Genomic DNA, 23,694 nt, shown 5'->3' on the forward strand with positions numbered 1-23,694 from the left:
ATGAGGCAAATATATCAGAAAGTTATATTTTCAGCTTTCAATTTCTCTTTTCCTTTCTGAAAATGTGCTGTGCTATTGAGATAAGTGTCCAGTGCATTATCTAAGTAGCCTGTTTAAAGAAAGGAAGAGTTTACATTGAATAATGGAGACTACAGAACTGAGCCTGATACCTACAACATCATACATCTTCACCGAGAACCCCACTATTCAAAACCATCAAACCACAAGTGCAGATACAATCTGTCTCTTTCTCTGGAGTTTTCTGCTTGAAGGCTAGCAATTGGTAATTACTTGCCACAACAAAATGCCAAAGTTTCACCATGACAGCACATAGAGAGATACCCCTATTCATCCTCAGTAGGGGCATGAGACCTGTTCTGTTTATGTTGTTGGTTTGATTTACACACTAGCTGCTAGTCAAACAGGCTAACTATTAACTCCACCAACTTCCCTCAGAGGCATAATATCACAAGAAGATAATCAAAACATAAAAATAACTGAGTATTTTAAGTGTAATGCCTATTTCTGAAGAGAGGCCCTCATTATAGTAGGCATCACTGTCAGTATACAAATGAAGTATATATTTTTAAAAAAAACACACCTGTACAAACAGGCATTCAGTGGGGATTGGAACTGATTCCATTCATTATAAAAGCTCAATACCCACTCATGAATACCTACTCAGGTCCTGTTTATGAAATGATGCTCCACATTGCTATGACAGGATTGAATGTTTTTTTAAAATATTATTTCAAGAAAGTGAGCTAAAAGACTGCATTCCTGATGAGTGAACAATATCTGGGAAGGACTGTATTTGAATCGTCCTGGGATTCAAAGGAACTGTTAAGATCGCTAACAGCTTTCATTGAAGACAAATGGTTTACCACTAATTTTATTGTTAGCTTTTTTTAAAAAGATAGTAATTGCATTATAACATAAATCACTGCAGATTGTGTTGTATCCTGGAAGACAAAGACCTCTAATTAATAAATCATGAAACTCAACTCCAGTTCCAAATATATGAGGGATCTTCTCATAAAAACAAAACAAACATTCCATCAGACAAGGGGGAATAAGTGGCTTCAGTGTTAATATCCATGCCAACTTTTATATTTGCACAGATTAACAGATATAAAATGTGGAAATTTGGCAGCCTCACACATTTTTTAACAGTTTATATCACTGTTGGCATAGTCAAGCCTCACTATAGATAACTGTCCCGTCAGAGGCAATAAAGAAAACCCAAAACATATGAGAGTTTGAAAGCAAGCCTTAAGGTTCAGTTGCACTTGTAATGTAGGCTGCTGCCGGATGTGAAAGGGTCTGTTCAATTTCTGCACAGTAAAACACGTGCAGAATAAATTCACTACAGGGATAATGAGTTCCTTTTTCTCTTTTTTCCAGCAAGATAGTGAAAACAAAATGTGGAATGAAGCCTTAACCAGTTCCATCTGGTGTTATGGGGTGAGAAGTCATAGCCTGTGGCAAGTTCGGCTCCCTCCCAGCAGTCTGCACAACCTGTGTGTTCTGGCCCATGTGCAGAGCACAGAAACAGGGCTGTCCCAGTCACAAGTTGAGCAAACCACTGAAATCTAGATCAGTCATAAAATATCTTTTGATGATAAACGCTAAGTGCAATTGGGGTAACCATTCTCGAGTGGAATGCGTGGAACCGAGAATATGCAAATAAAACTGGACTGCCTCTTAGCCCATGTAACCACCCACTAGATCATAGTGGGAGCTCCCACTTTCTAGAAATTGCAGCCTAAGAAAACCTAATATGCTTGTTAATACAGCTGCAAGATTGGGTTATTAGGGGGCAAAGCGTCTCTACCCATGATGCAGCATAATAAGGATTGTCTTACATTGGCCTTAACATGCCGCTGCATATGTTTTCTCGATTAGGTTTCTTATCTTTTGCAAGCTGCATCACATGAAGGTTGCTGGCAACATAATGGCTGGGAAGGCATCTGACAGCTCCATCAAATGGCAGCTGTGCTATGACATGTCAGCCAAGACGTGGTGGATGGTGAGTTGGCAACAAGTGTCTTTTTCTTAACTGTCCCCTGTTTCATGGCTGGTGTACAAAGTTGATTGTTAGATAACAAGAAATGTGTTCAGAATTTAGCGCATGCATCCCTTGGCTCTGTTCTTTCTTTTAACTGAGAAGTGGATATTGCAGGGATATGTTTCTTCCGTTTTGGGAATCTCTGAAATGCTGCTTGGCAAACGAGATCGATGTAGGCATGACTTTTAGTTCAAGAGGACTCTGAAGTGTAATGCCATTTCTGTTAATAGGAAGGCAACATTTCAAATGAACCCATGTGTTTTATTCCACTGGATTGTCTGTGTAGATGAAAACAAGATGAAAATATTTTACTGCTGTCTGTGCAGTGCAGCTGTGGATGAGAAAGTGTTAGTATTGTATTGAAGGAGAAGATGCATGGCTTTAAGTCAGTTGAAGAATTTGATATGAAAACATGACTTCTAAAATTTCCTCCATTTATTGAATGCATATTAAAGATACATATTGCTTAGCATTAATTAAATCGTATAATGAACTTGTACACTTATTCCGTCTTCCATTATTGTTGTAGTGATTGTGATTGATGAGGAAAAATCTCTATTGTATGAAATAATTCATTAGGTTGCCCATTAAAGTGCTTCAAAAGTACTCCCTATCTAGTAAACTGTCGTCTGTATCCACTGGCTCGTATAAAGATCTGATGTACAATTAGTTTTAGCTATTGATATTTGAGATATTTCATCATTCTTCAGACTGTCTCAAAATATTTTTGTGTAGTCCCCATTCAATTTAGTTGTAAGCTGTGATTCTTACAGAGAGTAGTGCTATAGCAATCAGTAACACGGGTGGCTTTATTGGTGAAGTCTGTTCAGCATTTGATGTTTTACAGTTATTCGGTTATTTGTCTTTATCATGTTCAGATCTTCCAGTGATTAGCAGTTGTGTGATTGTTTGTTATGTGTGATTGTCTCTGCAATGCTTTTTGTCAGGTTATGAAAACTGTTTTAAGCCTCTTAAGACAAGGGTATATCTTGAGCAGTCTTTCGATATCATATATGAATTGTGAGCGCGTACAAACTAAAGTTATTATGTAAACATTTTGAAAATTGCACTTTTTAGAAAAGCTTTTTCACTATTCATCCTGTTTAAAGTAGAGTATAATCAAGAGTCTTTTTAGTAAATTTGTATTAAGCTATTTATTAAGTGTTGAGAATTCAGATTGTGCATATCAGATTCATTTGGGCTGGTAGAATTGCTTAATTTCTCTGAGAAGACCAGCAGTTATTTATCTTATACAATCACTGAATGGCACACAGAATACTATTCCCAAATTCACTGGTTCTTATTACTGCCTCATTGTTGAAAAGATATTTCATTATTTAATTTATTTTATTTTTAGTCTGAGATCATTTTAATCTAACAATTGTGTTCTGTTAATATCATGAATGAATAGTCTAAATTGCATTCAATTTTGCCAAGTTGTTTCAAGGAAATTGCTATCATTTTAGAATAAATTGCAATGTTCTGTTTCAACTGATTAATTGAAATAGAAAAGGATTCATGTTGAATCAAAATGATTTATCTGAAAAGGGATTTATCTAAATGACTATAAACTGTTAAATAAGAATGGAAGATTCGATGAATTTTGAAGCAGGCCCTGTTTCTGATGATGCCCTGATGTATTTGTATATTTTAATAGATTAAAATGTTGTTTATACAGTTGTTAGTATCCAGTAATTTCTCATTGCTGTTTGGCAATCAGTTATGTGTGTAGTTAAGATGCAAAAATAAACAACTTCTAGAAATGGAGTCAATGATTCCTACTCTATACAGTGCATCATCTGAAAGATTGGTTTGTTTGGCCTTCCAGTTAATTATCGTTTGAATAGTACTGCAAGAAATTGTTTTCAGATTTGAAAATAAGGCAAATTCTGTATGTTTGCTCCATGTTTCATGTCAAAAATGCTTGTAAAGTTGAGAAGTATTTTCATCAGTAATTATATCAGAAAACACAACGCAATCAATTTTGATTTTAATCAGCTCAATTTTGAAAGAAAAATATAGAGTGTAGCAGAGAATTAATGTTAACGTGGTCATGGGTGTCGTCTGTAGCTTTTAGTGATGTTTGATTTATATTGTGATGATCTGTGAAAATAATATTAATGTTGTTTAGCATTTCAAAATATAGCCAATATAATGTAGAAAATGATAAACTTGTTAGTGATATCTTGAAGAAATTTACTAAAGCCAATGCAACTTTGTACATGATTAGATTGTCAGAGTCCCCATACTGCATGGGAAAGAAATTCTGCAAAGGAAATTACCTGAAACCAATGCACAGATCAAGAAATTTCAAGCACAAATTACGTCCAGCACAAATTGAGTTTCCACAATCTTTTACACCAGTTTTATAAACTACTTATGAAAGACAGTTCCGCCCACAAAACAGTTCATTTTCCCAGATCAATTTAATCACCATAACAAATGTTCTCTAATTGTGCACATTTGCAGGTCTTTAAAAAGGGTCTTAAAATTAAGCTTTCTTAAAGTATAACAGCATTAATGGGAACAGATTTGTAATTTTTTTAAAAATTCACTTTATTAAGGAGCGGATTAGTGACACCATAAAATAGTAAATGGTTCAGCATATCTTTTCTAAAATTGCATTGAAAATTCCATTACTCACTGGTATCGGATTAGATGCTGTTCTTAAAAATGCTACCTTTTAACTATTTTCAACTGTATTCATATAATGTATTCTAGTCCTAATCACAAATAGATGGGGAATTTACTTTAATGTGAAGGGAAGAGATAAGTAACTATGTTCTAAAATCCTACAAAATTAATGGAAGCTTTTACTTTGTGATGTTGTGTACCTGAATAGAAATTTGCTTCATTATTGCACTTTGAAAAGCAAATGCAATTTCCACCTGGATTGATAATTGCACCCAAAGTGAAAACTCTGTCTAGTTTTCTGGACATATCATCAAATCTATTCAAGATTGACAGAAATAAACACAGCCAAGTTAAGATTTTGCAGTTTTCAGAACTACCTGTCAGACTTCTGAAATAAATGACAATTAATTCAAGAAATACTTTTTGTCAAAAGGAAAAGAGCAGAGTCTTGACAACATGTAGGTTTCAGTTGGTAACTCTACTAAAGCTTTTCATTTAAAATGTTCTTTTTTTGGAACTTACTTTCATAGAAAGATGTAGCTTTCTAAACACAGTGCTGTGTTTGTAAAAAATCTAAGTAGCTAAATATACTTTAGTCCAATACTAATACCTGCAGTCTAAATTGAATATAATCATTCCTTTGGCTCTTGATCTATATGATTGACGTATCTTAAACATTTTAGTTGTTACAGTCAAAAACAATATTTGAAACATGTAATATATGTGAACACCCACACTATTGGCTACTGCCAGACTAAAATCTGCTGAAATATAATGAGAATAAAATACCACATAAAATTTAAAAGTTATATATATATATTCTCAATAATAACAAATACTAAAGAGCAATTTCAAGGGTATAATCTAATCTGAGGGTTTAGATGCTGGCTATAAATGGTTTGTACTTTGTTCTCGCAGTTTATGATGTCATGAGAACTTTCAATTTAGTGTCCTTTGTTGTGATCCAGCCAAGGTAGCCGTCATGCTCCATATAATATAATGAAAATATGTCAACATATTTTTCTTGCATTTTCCACTTCAATAATTTCTTGATTTCCAATGTGCGCAGAAAATATCTTGAAATGTTGTTATTGATTTCTGCTAAACTATGAATGGAATTGATGAATAGTCGACTAAAAATTGAGAAAGACTGGCAAAACAACAGGGACGTATATAGATATTGATATAAGCTGAAACTCTTGCAACTCTAAACTGATTTTGAACTTTTAATACAAGTGTATCATTTATTTAAAATAATGATCAATTTTCAATTCAAAGTGTAGATTTGATAATTAACTTGTGTTGCATTGTGAGTTGTGAATAATCTGAGTACTCAATAAGTTTTCTTCAAAGAAAATGAATTACTTTTGAAGCCAATGTTAACTTTTTTCATTTACTCCTGGAACAACTGAGCAAGCATTTCGATTAACGTGAAATAGTTAAATGCTATGTTGGTAAAACAATGTCGTAGCTAGTAGTGAGGTACTTGATACTCAGACAATTACTGTTTCCCAAATCTAAAGAATCTATGATAACAATTCATTAAAGGGACAGAAGTGTAAAAGTCAGTTCCTGTTAGGTGAATACAAATCAGTTTTGTGCACATGATTTTGATGGACTGTTTACCTCATAAATATTTTGACTGTGGTACCAAAATATCTTTTGAAAAATGCAAATACATTTGAATTATTTTATAGAGTTCTCCATAGACTAGTTTGTGGCTGCTGAAGTTTAAAACTAGATGTGTTAAATGATGTGGAATCTAATTCAGGATACCTTTGCTGCGTTTTATTTGTATTTGTGGTAAAATGTGCAGTCTGGGATAAACCATACATTAAAATAAAAGAAAGGAATAAAATTACAAAATAGAACTTTCGTCACTCATTAGAAGTACAGAATTTCATAAACAGAGATTCTTATTTTGAAAATATTTAGCGTGCACATTACCCCACTGTATCTGATAGACATTTTAGAAATAAATTATATTCCTGTCACATTCACTCACAATCACAGTTTGTACTTGGCATTGACTTAAAGTAATTTTGTTTAATGAGATTGTAGCACTGCTGGAATGTAAGCACTTTTAAATAAGGCTGAGATTATTCATAAGGAAATGACACAAAATATCAGAGAAATATATTCTTTTAAGTTAGCAATAGTTGAAATATGTATTTTTTCACTATATCAAGATCACATAGAACAAGTTTATACTTTATTTGCAATGTTCAGCAGCGCTTTCAGTGGTGAATTGAAAAAAATTAAACGAAGTGATGCAAGAGTCTAATATACATGATTTGGAAAACTGTTATGTCTGACCAGGAGGAAATGATTTTGTTCCTCCAGTAGTTACCTGACAGATGAAATAATAAGCTGGCCTCAAAGAACTCAATGAAATCAGTCCAAGTGAGTGAGATAAGAAAGATTAACGTTTGTGCTTAATCATTCTGCTTTTATCCAAATGATTTAAATTGTAGTCTGAGAAATTCAAAAAGCTTCTGTTAATGAACCAGATCAGAGCTAATAACCAAATCATCACCCCTTTCAAATTCCTATGACAACAGAGTTCATTCTTTTTATACAACAGAAATACAGTGCATTGAGTAACCTAACACCAGGTTTTCTATCCTCACTAATCCTGCCAAAAACAAACCACTGATAGTTAAGAGCAATGGAATATTAACGAAACTACCGACAATGTGTCCTGGTTTCCACAGAGATTTGGAATTATTGTCACAGTAGTGAGAGATATGAACCTTCCAGAAGTTTCTGTCCATAAGTATGGATCAAACTGTGATTGACAAATATACAGTCTTGCTTTGCACTAGCAAGAGGAGAAGATAAACCATCAGTGTAGACAGACCGTGAAAAGCTTAATTCACAGCAGAAACATTTGCAGGCATTTGGGATTGCACAACAAAGTCAGGTAACCTGGGCATAACAGAGGAGCAGCTCAAGTAAACACTGACTGTGAACTGGCCAAGACCTTGTTGAATGACGTTGCAGACTTGAAGGACCAAATGACCTACTCAAGCTGATACTTCGTATCTTCTTATGATTGTGATATCTTTTTTGATCCACACAATCACACAGGAATAGTCAATCATCTGCAATATACTACAAGTAGCAGTGACAATCGCCACTCCCTCAGGTTTATGACATTACCCATCAGAGTCTCATAGGGACCATCTCAGGAGATAACTGCATTAAGCTTTAGACAATGGCTGCATAATGTTATGTGTAACTTATCTGATTCAATGTTTTCATCAGTAATAATACTGTGCATGGGCAAACTCACTGAGGAAACAAGCATAAGCATGAAAGGGTTTCCTTCAGCTAAAACGGTGGACTGGTATCGAGACGAGGGACTGATTGCAGAAAGGTTGCTTTGAGTCCATATGGCCTAACACTTAGCAACTTGGAGGATAATCATCCTTATGACAACTGCATAACTTTGAGTCAATGCAAATCAAGTGTGGTAAGAAGGCCTATGAGGGCTGCGTTTGTATTTGTAGCATACAGAAGTGAATGCTACATTGTAAGATGTCCTACATAGCTTCTTGAATCAAACTGAATGTTAATTGTCTGGAGCTAATCAAAAAACTGCAGAGTTTATGGAGTCATTGATGTCTCCAACACAGTAAAAGGCATTGGGTCTGCACCAGTCAAAATCAACCATCTAATCATTTTCCAGCACTTTGCCCATAGCCTTGTGTGCCTTGACATTGCAAATGTATATCAAAATACTTCCTAAATGTTGTGAGGGGTTCTACCTCTACTACACATAAAGATGGTGAGTTCCAGATCTCCACTACCCTCTGGGTGAAAAGGTTTTTCCCAACATCCCCTCGAAATCTCCTACCTCTTGCCTCTCATTAATACCCCTCACCTCTCATTAATACCCCTCATCAATGATCCCTCCAAGAAGGGGAAATAATTTTCCTATCTATTTTGCTGATATCCCTCATAATCCCTCCATCATGTGCTCCCTCCCCCCAGTCTCCTCTCCACGATGAAAACAACCCCAGTCTATCAATCTCTCTTCATGACTAAAACTCTCCAGTTCAGGCAACATTCTGGTAAATCACCTGTATATTCTCTCCAGTGCTATCACATCCCTCCTGACTACAATACTCTTGTGTTTTTTTCTTCATTCATTCACAGTTGTTGGCTAGGCAGCATTCATTGTCTATCTCTAATTGCCCAGAGGGCAGTTAAGAGTCAACCACTGATTCTGGAGTCACATGTAGGCCAGACCAGGTAAGGATGGTAGTTTCCTTCCCTAAAGGACATTAGTGAACTAGTTGGGCTTTTCCAACAATTGACTATAGATTTGGGGTCATCATAAGACTCAATTCCAGATACTAATTGAAATCAAATTCCACCATCTGACATTACAAGATTGAAAATTGGGTCCCCAGAACATTATCTGGGTCTTCGGGTTAACAGTCCAGAGATAATAATACTAGGCCACTAGTTATGACCAAATAAACTTTTTATACCATTCCCTACTCTTAAACTCTATACCTTGGCTAATAAAGGCAATTATCACATGCAGTAGCACCTCAACTTACGAACTTAATCCGTTCTGGGACCTGGTTTGTGAATCGAAAAGTTAGCGAACTGAATCAATTTTTCCCATTGTTCGGATAGTGTAAGAATGCTTGAACATAGCAACAAACGCTGTTCACAGCGCACACGCCAAAGACGAACTGAATGAGATCTCGGGGGGCCCAACAGCTTTTGCGTTCAACAAGCGCGTAGCAAAGCAGAACAATGAAACCACGTGGTCGTACACGGGCTTTTTGCATTCATACCTTCGCTCGTACTGTGAATTTCATACATACATTGAAGCAAAATTTTACATACGATCCTGTTCGTAAACCGATTTGTTCGTGAACGGGGTCATTCGTATGTCGAGGCACTACTGTATTCCTTTTGAGCCAGTCCCACAACTTTAAGGGACCAGTGGTCCCTCTAATTCTTGGTGCTTCTCAGCATCCTCGCATTTATTATGTATTCCCATGCAAACAATGTGATTGGAAATAGCACACATTCTTCTGAATGTGAAAGAAGGAAAAAAAAGCCTATTTGAAATCAAGCTGCTTCCAAACTCACAAACCTGACAATGGAACATAGCAACTATAAGCAACTTTGCAAAACTCCAGGATACTATTGATGAGTGAGCTGCCTGTCTGACTAATTAATGGGACCTGTCTCTGTGGGCTGGCACTCTTCCCACTCAGCCCCAGCTAACCCTGCAGACTAATGCTTTAATATGTAGGATTGATCTAACTGAAAAAGCAGAAAGATGCATATGTGCTGAAAACAAATTTATATCTATACTCAGATTAGAAGCATTCAGTGTGCTAGGCTTTTTCCTTGGACCAGATGGCCTTTCATTAACTATCAACCTAGAATCTCCACTTCATGAGAGCTCAGTGTTGTACTCTTTGATTCTGAAGGATTTAGCTTTCCGGTGTTGTGTGCATCAATGCTGGTCCTTGGTTCAAGACTTTAGATGCTACTTGTCTGTAAAAGATGAATCTCTGGTTGTATCTTGACCTGTGGAAAAATCAAATAGTTCACCTTGAGTATGCCCACACCTTTTAATATCAATGTATTGACTTTATGTGCTTGTGTACAGTCAATCAACAAGTTAAATGGTATTCAACAATTTCATAGCAAGTCATGAAATAATATAATATTCAAATATTGGCAGGTCTTCACTGAATAATAGAAGTCTTATGTGCAGAAAGAGGTCATTCAATCCACCATGACTATATTAGCTCATTAAATGAGCATCTTTATCTAATGCCAATCTCCTGCTTTTCATTCCATATCCTTGCACATGACTTTTGTCGACGTAATCATCTCTGCCCTCTTGAACTCGCCCCAGTACAGTGCATTCCACACCTTAACTACTCACTGTGTGAAAACTTGTTTTCCTCAAGTCACCTTTGCTTCTTTTGCAGGTCACTTATTGTTGTGCAATGAATGGCATCTTTATCTTTCAGTTGGAAACATTGGTTTCAAGTCCCAATCCAGGACTTGATAGATATGGAAAGTGGATTCATAATGGAGCCAAAGACGTTGTGCATTAATTTATAAATGCTTCTAGTCGACATTAACTGCAAGAATAACAGTAAGAAAGATTCCTGATCAGTCGTATAAAGGAAAGAAATTGTTCCAGGCATTTTTTTTGTTCACTTAAAGGATATGGTGAGGCCAACATTTATTACCCATCATAGAACATAGAACATAGAAAAATACAGCGCAGTACAGGCCCTTCAGCCCTCGATGTTGCGCCGACCAAAGCCTACCTAACCTACACTAGCCCAATAACCTCCATATGCTTGTCCAATGCCCGCTTAAATGATGATAAAGAGGGAGAGTCCACCACTGCTACTGGCAGGGCATTCCATGAACTCACAACCCGCTGAGTAAAAAATCTACCTCTAACATCTGTCCTATACCTACCACCCCTTAATGCCTAAAGGGCTATTAAGAATCAACAGAATGATCTGGAGTCACTGTGGACCAGACCAGGTAAGGATGACAGGTTTCCTTCCTTAGAGGACATTAATGAACCAGGTGGCTTTCTCATGGCAATATATTCATGGTTATCATCAGACTCTTAATTCTACATTCTTTATTGAATTCAAATTCTACCACCTGCTATGGTGCGAACTGAACCTAGGTCCCCAGAATATTAGGTGAGTCTCTAGGCTAATAGTCTAGTGATAATACCACTAGACCACCTTCTCAAGAACATGTGAAAGTGTGCATTGTCACAACAACATGGACTCCTTTGGATACCTGTTGGTTTGGACATATCGGATTTATACCAACAGCATGGGGCTTGGGAAGCTGGGAAGGAACTGGATTGGTCTAGTCATGGATCAGACTTGCTTTCAGTTGGAGAACTCAAGCAGAATAGAACATGAGACAATGTAGTCCTGACACATTGTCACAGAGAAACCACTCCTCAGGTGATGCTGCCATAAGATTACCTTTGATCACCGAGGAAAGAAGTTTGAGAAATAAAGGATGGCTGTATTGGAAGGAGTAGGACATTAATTTTTTTAAAATTCTTCTTGGGAGCACAAGCCCCCTGTTTCAAATGGGCCTGAACATTTGAAGCACACGTAAAGTACTTCCAATGTACACCTGGCCAACCCCTATTAGAGATTAAATCCAGGTCTATGCTGAGTCAAGCAAATGCAATTACACGGGCCTTGAGTATCACAGGTGCTTTAAAGCATTTTAAAGAACATTATATCAACGGAATTGGTCCCAGCATGTTATTCTATAACATAAAGTGATGGCACTCAATTCATATTGGTGCTACTAATATTGTGTTGTCAATACATTTTTCTTTACTGTAAGTGCATCGGCCTGTGGCTGGAAACAATTGGAGGGAAGTTCCAACCCCAAACTTTGCACACTGTTTTGTTTGTTAGCAAATTTTGCAACCAGTATATTGTCAAAACATATTGTCCTCGTCACAACAACATAAGAACTATGAATCTGATTGCATCTCAGCCTCAAATCCATTTTCCTGCTCATTCAAAGGGCTACTGTCCATAGTAGACAAGCAGGAGGCTGGAAGGACACAGTATGCCAGGCAGTCTCAGGAGATGGAGAAGTCGATATTTCGGGTGTAACTCTTCTTCAGGAATGGAGGTGGAGGTAGGGGGAGCTACAGATAAAGGGAGGGAAGGGTTTTGGTTGGGAAGAGGGGCAGGGTGGTGAAGTAGGGATAAGTGAACACAAGTGTGTATGGAATGAGCTGCCAGAGTATGTGGTGGAGGCTGGTACAATTGCAACATTTAAAAGGCATTTGGATGGGTATATGAATAGGAAGGGTTTGGAGGGATATGGGCCAAGTGCTGGCAGGTGGGACTAGATTGGGTTGGGATATCTGGTCGGCATGGACGGATTGGACCAAAGGGTCTGTTTGCATGCTGTACATCTCTATGACTCTATGACTCTAAGTAGAGGGTATGACCTGGTTGGTCAACGGCGGGATGAATTGTGTTGGTAGCTGGAAGGAAGGGTCGGTCAGAGGAATGGAAGGGAGGAGGTGGGACTGGAAAGGGAGCTGAGGGATGGGTGGGAAGGTTATCTGAAATTGGAGAACTCAATGCTGAATCCTCTGGGCTGTAGCCTGCCCAGGTGGAAGACGAGGTGCTGTTCCTCCAATTTGCGGTCTGATTTGCTGTGGCAGTGGAGGACACCGAGGATGGACACGTTGGAAAGGGAGTGGGAAGGTGAATTAAAACAGGTGGTGATGGGGAGATCAGGTTGGCCCCTTCGGACCTGGCTGAGATTCTCAGTGAAACATTCCCTTAGTTTATATTTGGTCTCCCTGATGTAGAGGAAACCATATCGGGGGCACCAGATACAGTAAACTAGGTTGGAGGAGAGGCAGGCGAACCTCTGTCTCAACTGAAGTACTGTTTGGGACCCTGTATGGAGGTAAGGAGGTGGTGGCATGCCAGCAAGCTTTGTATCTTTTATTGTTGCAGGGGAAGGTACCAAGGGGGTTTGGAGGGTTTGTTGGGGAGAGTGCCATGAACCAAGGATTGGCGAAGGAACAGTCTTTGCGGAAGGCAGAGAGGGGTGGGGAGGGGAAGACATTCTGAATGGCGGGGTCTAACTGGAGTTGATGGAAGTATTTAAGAATGATACATTGGATGCAGAGATTGGTGGGGTGATAGGTGGGGACAAGGGGGACCTTGCCTTTATTACTTTTGGGGGAGTTGGGTTTAGAGAATGGAGCATGGAATTGAGGAGGTGTGGTGGACGACTGTCTAGATGACAGAGGAGGGAAAGCATGTTGTTTAAAATTGATGGACATCTTGGATGCTTGGGAGTGGCATGTCTCTTTGTGAGTGCAGATGTGATGGAGGCGGAAGAATTGGGAAAAGGGGATGGAGTTTTTGTTGGACATAGGGTTGGAGAAAGTGTAGTCCAGGTAGTTGTGGGAATCTGTGGGTTTATAATAAATGTCAGTCCGTAGACTGTCTCTGGAGATGGAAACAGAGAGGTCAAGAAAGGGAAGGGAGGTATCTGAAATAGACCAAGTGAATTTGAAGTGCCTAGGACACTACCCTGAGGAAGTCCTGCAGAGATGTCCTGAAGCTGAGATGACTGAACTCCAACAACCACAATCATCTTCCTATGTGCCAGCTATGGCTCCAGTCAGCCTCCTGATACACATTGATTCCAGTTTTGCGAGGGCTCGTTGATGCCTCACTCAGTCAAATGCAACCTTGATGTCAAGAGCTGTCACTCTGACCTCCACTCTATATTCAACTCTTTCATCCATGTTTGAACTAAGGCTGTAATGAGGTCAGGAGATGTATGGTCCTGGCAGAACACAAACTGGGCATCACTGAGCAGGTTATTGCTGAGCAGGTACTACTAATGCTTGTAGCATTGTTGATGACACCTTCCATCATTTTACTAATGATTGAAAGTAAACTAATGGGGCAATAATTGGCTGGGTTGGATTTGTCCTGGGTTTTTAAAATCTAAAATCTAAAATCCCTACAGTGCGGAAACAGGCCCTTCAACCCAATAAGTCCACACCAACCCTCAGAGTATCCCACCCAGACCCAGTCCCCTATATTTATCCCTGCCTAACTTACATATCCCTGAACACTATGGGCATTTTAGCAATTTAGCAATTAAGTCAATTCACTTAACCTGCACATCTTTGACTTGTGGGAGGAAACGGGAGCACCTAGAGGAAACCCACACAGACATGGGGAGGATGTGCAAACTACACACAGTCCCCCAGACTGGAATCAAACCTGGGTCCCTGGTGCTGTGAGGCAGCAGTGCTAACCACCAAGCCACTATGTCGGCCCTGGGATATACCTGGGAAATTTTCTACATTTTCAGGCAGATGCCAGTCTTGTAACTGCACTGGAAGTATATGAGTAATATGAGGTGACATGAAATTTACTTTGATTTAATTACTCAAGACCTGTGCAGAGCAATAAACAACAAGACCCTTCCATTGGCCCTAGTCCATTTCAACTGTTCTTGCTCAGCATAGGTTGTGTCCTACTCTTGAAGGCCCTCTCTAAAACCACTTTGCCAGGTTTTTTTTTCAATTATGTCATTTCCTCTCTCCATCTGATGGTCGCCATTTTACTACCACTTTGAAGTGTCTCCTTTGCATCGGCCCTTCCTTCAGAACTCCAGGTTCCTGTAAGAAGACTACGGTATCCAGCAATGAGCTGAGTAGCTTCAGAATGCCAGTGCTCATCCAGGTGCATTGTGGCCTTTTAAAGATGGCACATGTTCAAGAGATGTCAACTTTCTTTTTAAATTCATTCATGACTTTAGGGCATAACTGATTTGGCCAGCATTTATTTCCCATCTTTAGTTGCCCAGAGGGCAGTTGAGAGTCAACAGCATTGTTGTGGGTCTGACTAGATAAGGATTCATGAGCTAGGTGGATTTTTCCTGACAATCAACAATTGATTCATGGTTACCATTAGATTCTTAATTTCAGGTTTTCTGTTGCATTGAATTCAAATTCCACCATCTGCCCTGCTGGGATTTCAACCCAGGTCCCCAGATCATTCTTGGATCTCTGGATTAACAGACTAGCGATCATAGCACAAAGCCATCACCTCCCCATTGTTTTGGGTGGATCTCTGCTGAGTGCCAAGTTGGTCTGGGAACAGTGTGTGGTAGGTTGGCACTGAAATTGAATGTTAGAAGTAATTAATGCAGTGAGTTTGGTAAGAAAACTCAGTACAGCCTCACAATGAAAATCCCTCTGAAGAATTCAAAGCAGTTTGGACTCAACCAAAAAAAAAGATTTAGCCTGATCACTTTGGCCCTAATTATACAAAAGCAAACACTCCTTCAGGTATCCATGATGTGATGAATTTTAACGGGTGATTTCATATTGTGGCCTTACCATCAATCATTGCAACATCAGCAATAATTTACTTCCTTCTTACAGTGGGTTCCTTAAATTCATTCTTGGGCTGTGAATGTTCCTGACAACAATGGCACTTACTGCCCACCCATGATTCCCAAGAAAAGATTATAATGGGTCTTCTAGTCTGTAGCAGTTTGAGAGGTTTGTTGGGCTATTTGAGAGGGCAGCCAAGATTGAAAATGAAAAGCATGTTTCCTTCTTTAAAGTGGACTAATTTGTGTGTTTCTCATCAAATAACTTTGGGACCGATCTTATTGACACTTTCTTTTAGTTTTCAAGTTAATGTTTTTCAACAATCCAAGCTCTAAAGCTTTTATTGTGATATTTGAACTTATCCTTTTTTTTGGTTATTCATACTGTCCTCTTCATTATTAACCTAACATAGTAACTAGTACACTGCGTTCATTTCAATTTTACAAGCAACTGAATGGAGTTAAATTAACGAATGTTGGGATAATTCTGGCAGAAAGTTAAATCCAATGTTTAATAGGTAACAGAGATGCCATTCTGGTTTAACTATGGTGGCCCAAGCAATTGCTTGCTGTGTACCTAAATATTAACTGTAGCTCTAGCTATGAATGTGCAACACAACACTATCACAAAGTGAACTGCAAATAGTACTCTAATTTTTTTATGTACAAATTAATACTGAAGATTATTGTGCAAGGAGTTATTTTAGAAGTGTCATATAAATATATAAAATAATTCTGTACTTCAGATTTAAATTTCTGATAATCCCATGTGACTTTTGTTGTTTCAGAAAGCTTTTCATGTTGAGCTTGTGAGTGTGTTCGATGTATTCTATTTTCACTGCAATAAAACTAGGCTATGTGCTTCAGCGATGCAGCTTTTACAAGGCAATAAAAGACTGCTGTGTGCTGAATAAAGAAAGAGACCATCATTTGACTTGTTTATGAGAACATAAGAATCATTCTTGGCAACTAAACCTATCTTATCACCAGCATGTTGGATGATTTTATTCTGTGGTTTTTAGGAAAGTTTTTGTGTGAGCTTGAAGTTAAATATAGGGAAAAATGTGTAATACATACTTGAGTTGAAAAGTGATGTTTCAGAATGGCAACATCTGAAACACGTTATATGTTGGTTTAATTAATGGGGTTTAATGAAGAGTTTTTGTTAAGGTTGTATTAGTCTATTCCACCTTTGTTATAATAGAATCCCGAACAATATGGTATAGTGAGGAAATATCTGTATCGCAACTTGTGCAAACCTATAGTAAATAGAATTATTCCTTGTCATTACAAATTTATTAATTAAGCTCAAAATTTACATCCAAACCCTGTTTCACAGATTGTCGTATTGACCAAAGATTCATCTAACAGTTGTCACAAGTGAAACGCTAACGAGGGAAATCCTCTAACTTCTAATGTTTATTGCTCACTATAACTGTACTGTACTAAAATGTAGAACTTTTATATATTTTTGCATCCATAGATTCTTAGGTTGTAACTGAAGAAGACTACTTGAATTATAATAATTGGTGAATACACTACAAGAAAAAAGAATTTGCTTTGAAATTGTTACAGTGTTCTGTCCTTGGCATGTCCCGTGATGCTTATAACCACTGGCTTACTATTAAAGTGCAGTCACTGTAAGTTGGAAGGCAAACAAGGTAGCCAATTTATGCACAATAAATTCCACAAACAACAGTTTATTCTTTTCATTATTCATGGAATGACATTACTGTTAACTCGAGATTATCTCTAGTTGCATTTAGGAAGGTGGTGGAAAATCGTCTTTTAGAACTGGTGCAGTCCAAGGTCTAAGGTCATGATGTGAGCTTAGAAGATCCTGTTGAAGAAGTTGCTAAAGAGCATGTTGTAGGTGGTATACACTGCTGCCACTGTGCACTGGGAAAGGAAGTGATTGTTCAAGGTGGGTATATGGGGTGCCAGTTAAATGGGCTAATTTACCCTGGATAGTGTTCAGGTTCTTAAGAGTTTTCAGAGCAGTAGTCACAGGCAATTAGGGTGCATTCCACTTTTGTCCTGACAAGCTGATTAATAATCTAATCATCTGTTTCTGGTGCTGCTTGAAGGAGATATAAAGTCAAGATCCCCAAAGAGATTAACCTTTTTTTTCTATTACAAAGATCCTGAAAACACAAGTGATAAATGAATGAACTGAATTGTTACTTTCATTATAATTTTGTCATCAAATTCCATGAAGTATTTTTGACATTCAGAATTTTGTTAGAGTGTAAGAAACAAGAAACTGGTTGCACTGGTAGAAGGGTTGATAAGCAAAGACACAGATTTAAGGCAATTGGCAAATGTATCAGAGGGGAGCAGAGCTGTTCTTTTGCACAACAAGCTGTTCGGATCTACAATTCCTTACTTAAAATGTCATGATTTGGCGATGCCGGTGTTGAACTGGAGTGTACAAAGTTAAAAATCACACAACACCAGGTTATAGTCCAACAGGTTTAATTGGAAGCACTAGCTTTCAGAGCACCGCTCTGAAAGCTAGTGTTTCCAATTAAACCTGTTGGACTATAATCTGGTGTTGTGTGATTTTTAAATTTGCTTAAACTGTGTGTTAGAAACAGATTCAAGGTAACTTTGAAAAGGAAGTTGCAGACTTATAGTTGAAGATAAATAATTTGCTGGGCTCAAAGGAAAAGAATTAGTAAAACTAATGGGGCAAATTATTTCAAAGATCTGGTACAGGTATAATGGGCTGATATTCTCCTTAATTATATGGAAAAATAATTAGCCACAGTTTATGAGGGACCACAGGTATTTCCCTCTGTTGGAGAGATAGAGAGACAAGTAAAACTTGACAGACACTACTCATTGCCAATCATGGGGCAAAACAATGAAGTAGATGTAAATGAATTACCACAGCTAGACAAGGGTTAGAATCTGTGGCTTTGGCACCTATGCTGCACCATACTCCATTCAGCTAAACAGTCTCCATCCTTTAAGCTTATGTGATTCTCTGAATTTGGCTTTATTCCTGCATCCCAGAAAAGTTGAGGAGAGAAAGCTCCAGATTTTTTAAAATTCTTTGTTCATGATCTGTGGCATTGCCGAAAAGACCAAGGTTTATTGCCCATCCTTACCTGTCATGAGTAAGTTGCCTTTTCCAATTGCTGCAGTCAGAATGTGCTAAGGGAATGGGTTCCAGGGTTTTGACCCATGAATAGAGAAAGAACAGTGACACAGTTCCAAATCAGGATGATGTGAGGCTTGGAGGAGAACTGCAAATGGTTGAATTCCTATACAGTTGCAGCACGTGTCCTACTAGGTAGTAAAGATGTGGGTTTGTAAAGTACTATCAGAGGAGCCTTGCTGAGTTACTGCAATGCAACTTGTAGATGGTACACACTACTGCCACTGCGCATCAGTGGTGGAGGGAGTGAATATCTAAGATGCCAATCAAGGGGGCTACTTTGTCTTTTTAAGTTTTATTGGAGCTGCTTCCATCCAGACAAGTGATGCAAATTTCATTACATTCCTGACTTGTGCCTATAGATGATGGATAGATACTGAGGACATAAGAGTTGAGTTGCTCACCACAGAATTCCTAGCTCTTTCAGCCAAAGTACTTATATGACTGGTTCAGTTCTGCTTCTGGCCAATCATATCTCTAGACTGTTGATATTGGGTGATTCAGCAATTGGCAATGCCTTTGAACATCAAGAGAGAATGTTTAGATTTTCTCTCGTTAGAAATGGTCATTGCCTGGCACTTGTACAACAAGAATGTTTGTTGTCATTTATTAATCCAAGTCTTGATGCTGTCCAGGTCTTGCCTCATGTGGACACGGACTACTTCAGTAATAGAGGAGTTGCAAACGGTGCTGAACATTGTGCGATTATATGGCAACATCCCTACTTCTGGGAATGGAGGAAAGGTCATTGATGAAGCAGCTGAAGATGGTTAAGACTAGGACACTACCCTAAGGAACACATCAAACAATGATTTCTTTGAGCTGAGTTGATTGACCTCTAACAGCTACAAACATCTACCTTCGTGTAAGGTTTGAATCCAAACCAGTGGAGAGCTTTCTCCTTATTCTCATTGACTCCAGTTTTGACAGGGTTCCTCAAAGCCAAACTCAGTGAAATGCAGCCTCGAGCTCAAGGGCAATTGTTCTTACTTCAACTCTGGAGTTCAACTCTTTTATCTATGTTTGAACCAAGGTTGTAATGACTGACTGACCCTAGCGGACCCAATGGGAGCATCAGTGAACAGGTTATTCCTTTGCAAGTGCTGCTTGACAGACCCTCATTAATCCTTTCTATCACTTTGCTCTTGATTGACTGTAGACTGATGGGGATATTTGGGGAGCCTCAACCTCTTATTTCTCGTTTAATTGTCCGCCACTTATTCATGAATTGGGTTGGATTTGGAAAGGCGGGGGGGAGATGTGCACTGAGACCTGGATGTCCTTGTGCTGCAGTCACTAAAAATAAACATCCTGGTGCAGCAAGCAGTGAAGAAGATAAATGGTATGTTGAGAGGATTTGAGTTCAGGAGCATGAATGTCTTGCTACAACTCTAAAGAGCCTGGGTGAGACCATACCGAGAGTACCGTGTGCAGTTTTTGTCTCTTTATTGGAGGAAAGATGTTCTGGCTATGGACAGATTAAATAAAAGTTTATGAGACTGATTCTTGGGATGGTAGGACTATATTCACAGGAGTTTAGATGAATGAGAGGGGATTTCATAAAAACCTGTAAAATTCTAACAAGATTAGATCAACTAAATGCAGTAAGGATGTTCCCAATGACAGGAACCAGCAGATCACAGTATCCTTAGATACAGAACATTTAGGACCAAGATGAGGATAAATTTATCCTCATCTTGTGAGTCTGTGGGATTTTCTGCCACACAGAGGTCAATGCCATTCTTTTTTTGGACTTTGTAGCAGTTTGGTACAACTCATTGGCTTGATTGGCTAGATATTTTTAAAGAACAATTAAGAGTCAACCACATTTCTGTTATTATCGAGGAATGTTATTCTAATAAATTTACAATCTTCCATGCCATGAATTTGCCATCACACTAGTCATGGTTGAACCATCATGCTTCGTAAAGTATTGAATGTCCCCAACTCACTTATTCTTCTAGCCCATAACTGCATCTAAAGCAGGTACTCAATTAGCTCATCTTTAAATGTATCAATACAGTATTATCTAATGTTTTATTCCTAACATTCATTACAATCACCTGAAAATAAAAAGGGAAAATCAAAATCAACAATATTTAAACTGACTTTATTGACTAATGATTTCATAATACACTGGTAAAGAAGAGTTGGTTTCTCATTTATGCTTCATATAAATATCTCTATGTTAATACGTTCCTACCAGTACAGCTAACAGTGTTTGAATTTTTTGTTTATTTTTTAATGATCAGCACATACCAATCTGTAAAGGTATTTTGTTAAGGCAAAATATCTTGGGAGCTGATCTTACTTTGTTCCTTAATGTTGGCTATCATTTAATCCATTGCATGTTACGTCCACAATATTTTCATAATGTCCATTAGCCCATAAATCACAGTATTGAATTCATTGATTCATGTTCAGTCTTTAGTGAGACAAACTAATATCCTCTAGTCTTAATGTTTCCAGTTTACTTTATGTATCCCTATTTAAAATTTCACATACCTTGATCAAGCAGGTCTTTAATTGCTTCTCTGGATAAAAGAGTGAGAATTTCTCTAACGTGTTTACAGCTCACTTATTTCACATTTGAAATCAATCTTGCTGCATAGTAATCAGACATCAACAGCATCTAGTACTCAAAATACCATCTGATGTAAATCATTAGCATAACTTCCATGAATTTAAGCTTTACAGTTTGGACAATGTAACTTTACGCTCACAATGTTGTCTAATTTTTGGTGCTGAAAAGTATTATTCCTCCCTATTATTCCTATTATTTGGCATTTATTTCATACTTACATTGCAAATGTTCTAATCCTGTTTAACTTTATCTATTTCAATTATCATTCCAATTGCTTGACCGACTAAAATCCTTCTAGAAATTTGTGGCCATATTCCCTTACAATTAGGGGTCCCATTTTGGTGCAGTCTGCAGATTTGACAGGCTTATTTCTGACATCAGTATCTAAATCATTGATATAGATTGTACATGATGAAAATTTAAGTTCTTAGCTCTATTGATGCCATTCTACATTTAATATCTTGTTTAGGTCTCTTCTTCCTATTTTTAAATAACTTCATAATCAATTGCAAGTTTTGCATTAGATTCCCAAAGATTTTCATGTAACAGAAATCTTTCATGTAGAACTTTATCAAAGCTTTCTGACGGTTCTCATAGCAAGTTCAACTTCTTTAAATATATTGATATGATTTGTCAGGCAAACATTCTTTCTCTCATATCAATATTGGCTGTTTCATATTAAGGAATTTGATGTAGTTACTCTACCTTAACAGTGCACATTATTTTGATTTGTTATTGATGTTAAATTCATTTATCTGTATCAAATTTATCAGCCTTTCCGAATGTCATTATAATTTTTATTTCTACTCATGTTGTAAAACCTCTGTCGTGCTTAATGATTCCATATTGCAATAGCTAAGCTTTGAACTTCTTCAGATACAATATTTAGCTGCCTTCTTGTATGGTCAATTACACAATATTTATTTGAATTCATTATCTTACAAATCCAAAAATGTATATAACTCAGAACTTCTGTATAGATTTAAAAGTTTTGCATGTCATTTTAGTTTGGCATTTAAATGTGATAAAGCATACAATCCAACTAATCAGAAAATAATATTCACACACAGTTTCCAAAGCTGGGGATTAATCCATTTAAATGGTGTATACAATATGGGCTGGTTGTACAATGCAATACTTGTTAAATCACTTCTATTGTAAAACATTTTGTAGAGAGCTCAGTTTGTAGGATGGCTAACACATGGACCAGACTAACATCAATAGCATGGGATTCAGTCCCCAAGTGCTCTTGTGGTACAGTGGTAGTGTCCCTATCTCTGAGCCTATGTTCATGCCCCACCTGGTCGAGAGTTATGAAATAAAATCTCTGTACAAGTTGGTTAGAAAATACCTGGGATTCAGTCCCCGCTCCTGTGAAGGTAGTAACAAAAAAAAATGCTCCTTTGTTACCATTTGGCTGAATAATCAGTTAGTGGCTGAGTGGCTAAGGGAAATACACATGAAGGTAAAACCATCACTTCTGGATAACTGGTTAGCCCAACTTCCTTTTAAACAACTCTTAATTTTTCAATGTTTTTGTTACAGCAAATTTGGCATTTGGCATTTAACTAGCGTTATAAAATAAACTGATTAATGTCTTTTTTGAAACAACGGACAGTGGGATATCACATAAATTGTTTTTAACAACAGAGTGAAATTCATGCTCTTAGCTGGGACTTCCACACGCAGAATATGAAATCCACTCAAACATGACAAGATGAATGCCGATTCATAAAAAAAAGATTTTGTGTGTTCTACAGTCAAAACAATTAGAGGACAATTACTAATGCATTCGTGCAAATTCTGGTTTTGTTACATTGGGTTGTAATGACAATAATAAAGTTTTTTGGATCTCAGCTGACTTGTCACAAATGAGAGGATTTTAAGTCATAAGAGGGTCATAGAATTTCAGTGGCAAAGTACAAGTCTATTCATTAAATAGAAAGCCGCCCAGCATAACTCTAAGTGTGCTTGATAATCATGTGTCATCTTGGAACCTTCATCGTAAAGCCTAGAATCAAACCTTGCAATGATTCTTGTCCTCATTAATCTGGTCAGTTGAGCTATAGCTCTTAGGAGCTGCACTTTTAGAACAGAAGAGAAGCCTTATCACATGACTACACTTCATTCTGTTTTCGGTTAATGTGTTTACATAAAAGGCTATGTTAAAATTTAAAAGTCATGCTGTGTAGAGGAGGAGGCAGTGAAGCCATCCTGGAGGGATTGTGTATTTCACAGCACCATTTCACTGATTGGCATAGTATTCTGGATTTAAATAAAATCCTACCTTGGATAGCTGGAATAAAA

General features: G+C 37.7%; 1 protein-coding gene across 2 annotated transcripts in view; it reads left to right on the plus strand.

The window, feature by feature from the left end:
* The first annotated feature begins 1,949 nt into the window (after window positions 1-1,949).
* nfic (nuclear factor I/C) overlaps window positions 1,950-23,694 on the plus strand; it is a 792,066-nt gene continuing 770,321 nt past the window's right edge. For both annotated transcript variants that reach the window (XM_072594043.1, XM_072594046.1), the window contains exon 1: window positions 1,950-2,029. In XM_072594043.1, coding sequence (XP_072450144.1) covers window positions 1,955-2,029 — 75 coding nt within the window. In that variant the 5' untranslated portion in view covers window positions 1,950-1,954. The remainder of the gene's footprint in view (window positions 2,030-23,694) is intronic.

Source organism: Chiloscyllium punctatum, chromosome 24 (genome assembly GCF_047496795.1).
Source record: "Chiloscyllium punctatum isolate Juve2018m chromosome 24, sChiPun1.3, whole genome shotgun sequence".
NCBI classification, from domain to species: domain Eukaryota; kingdom Metazoa; phylum Chordata; class Chondrichthyes; order Orectolobiformes; family Hemiscylliidae; genus Chiloscyllium; species Chiloscyllium punctatum.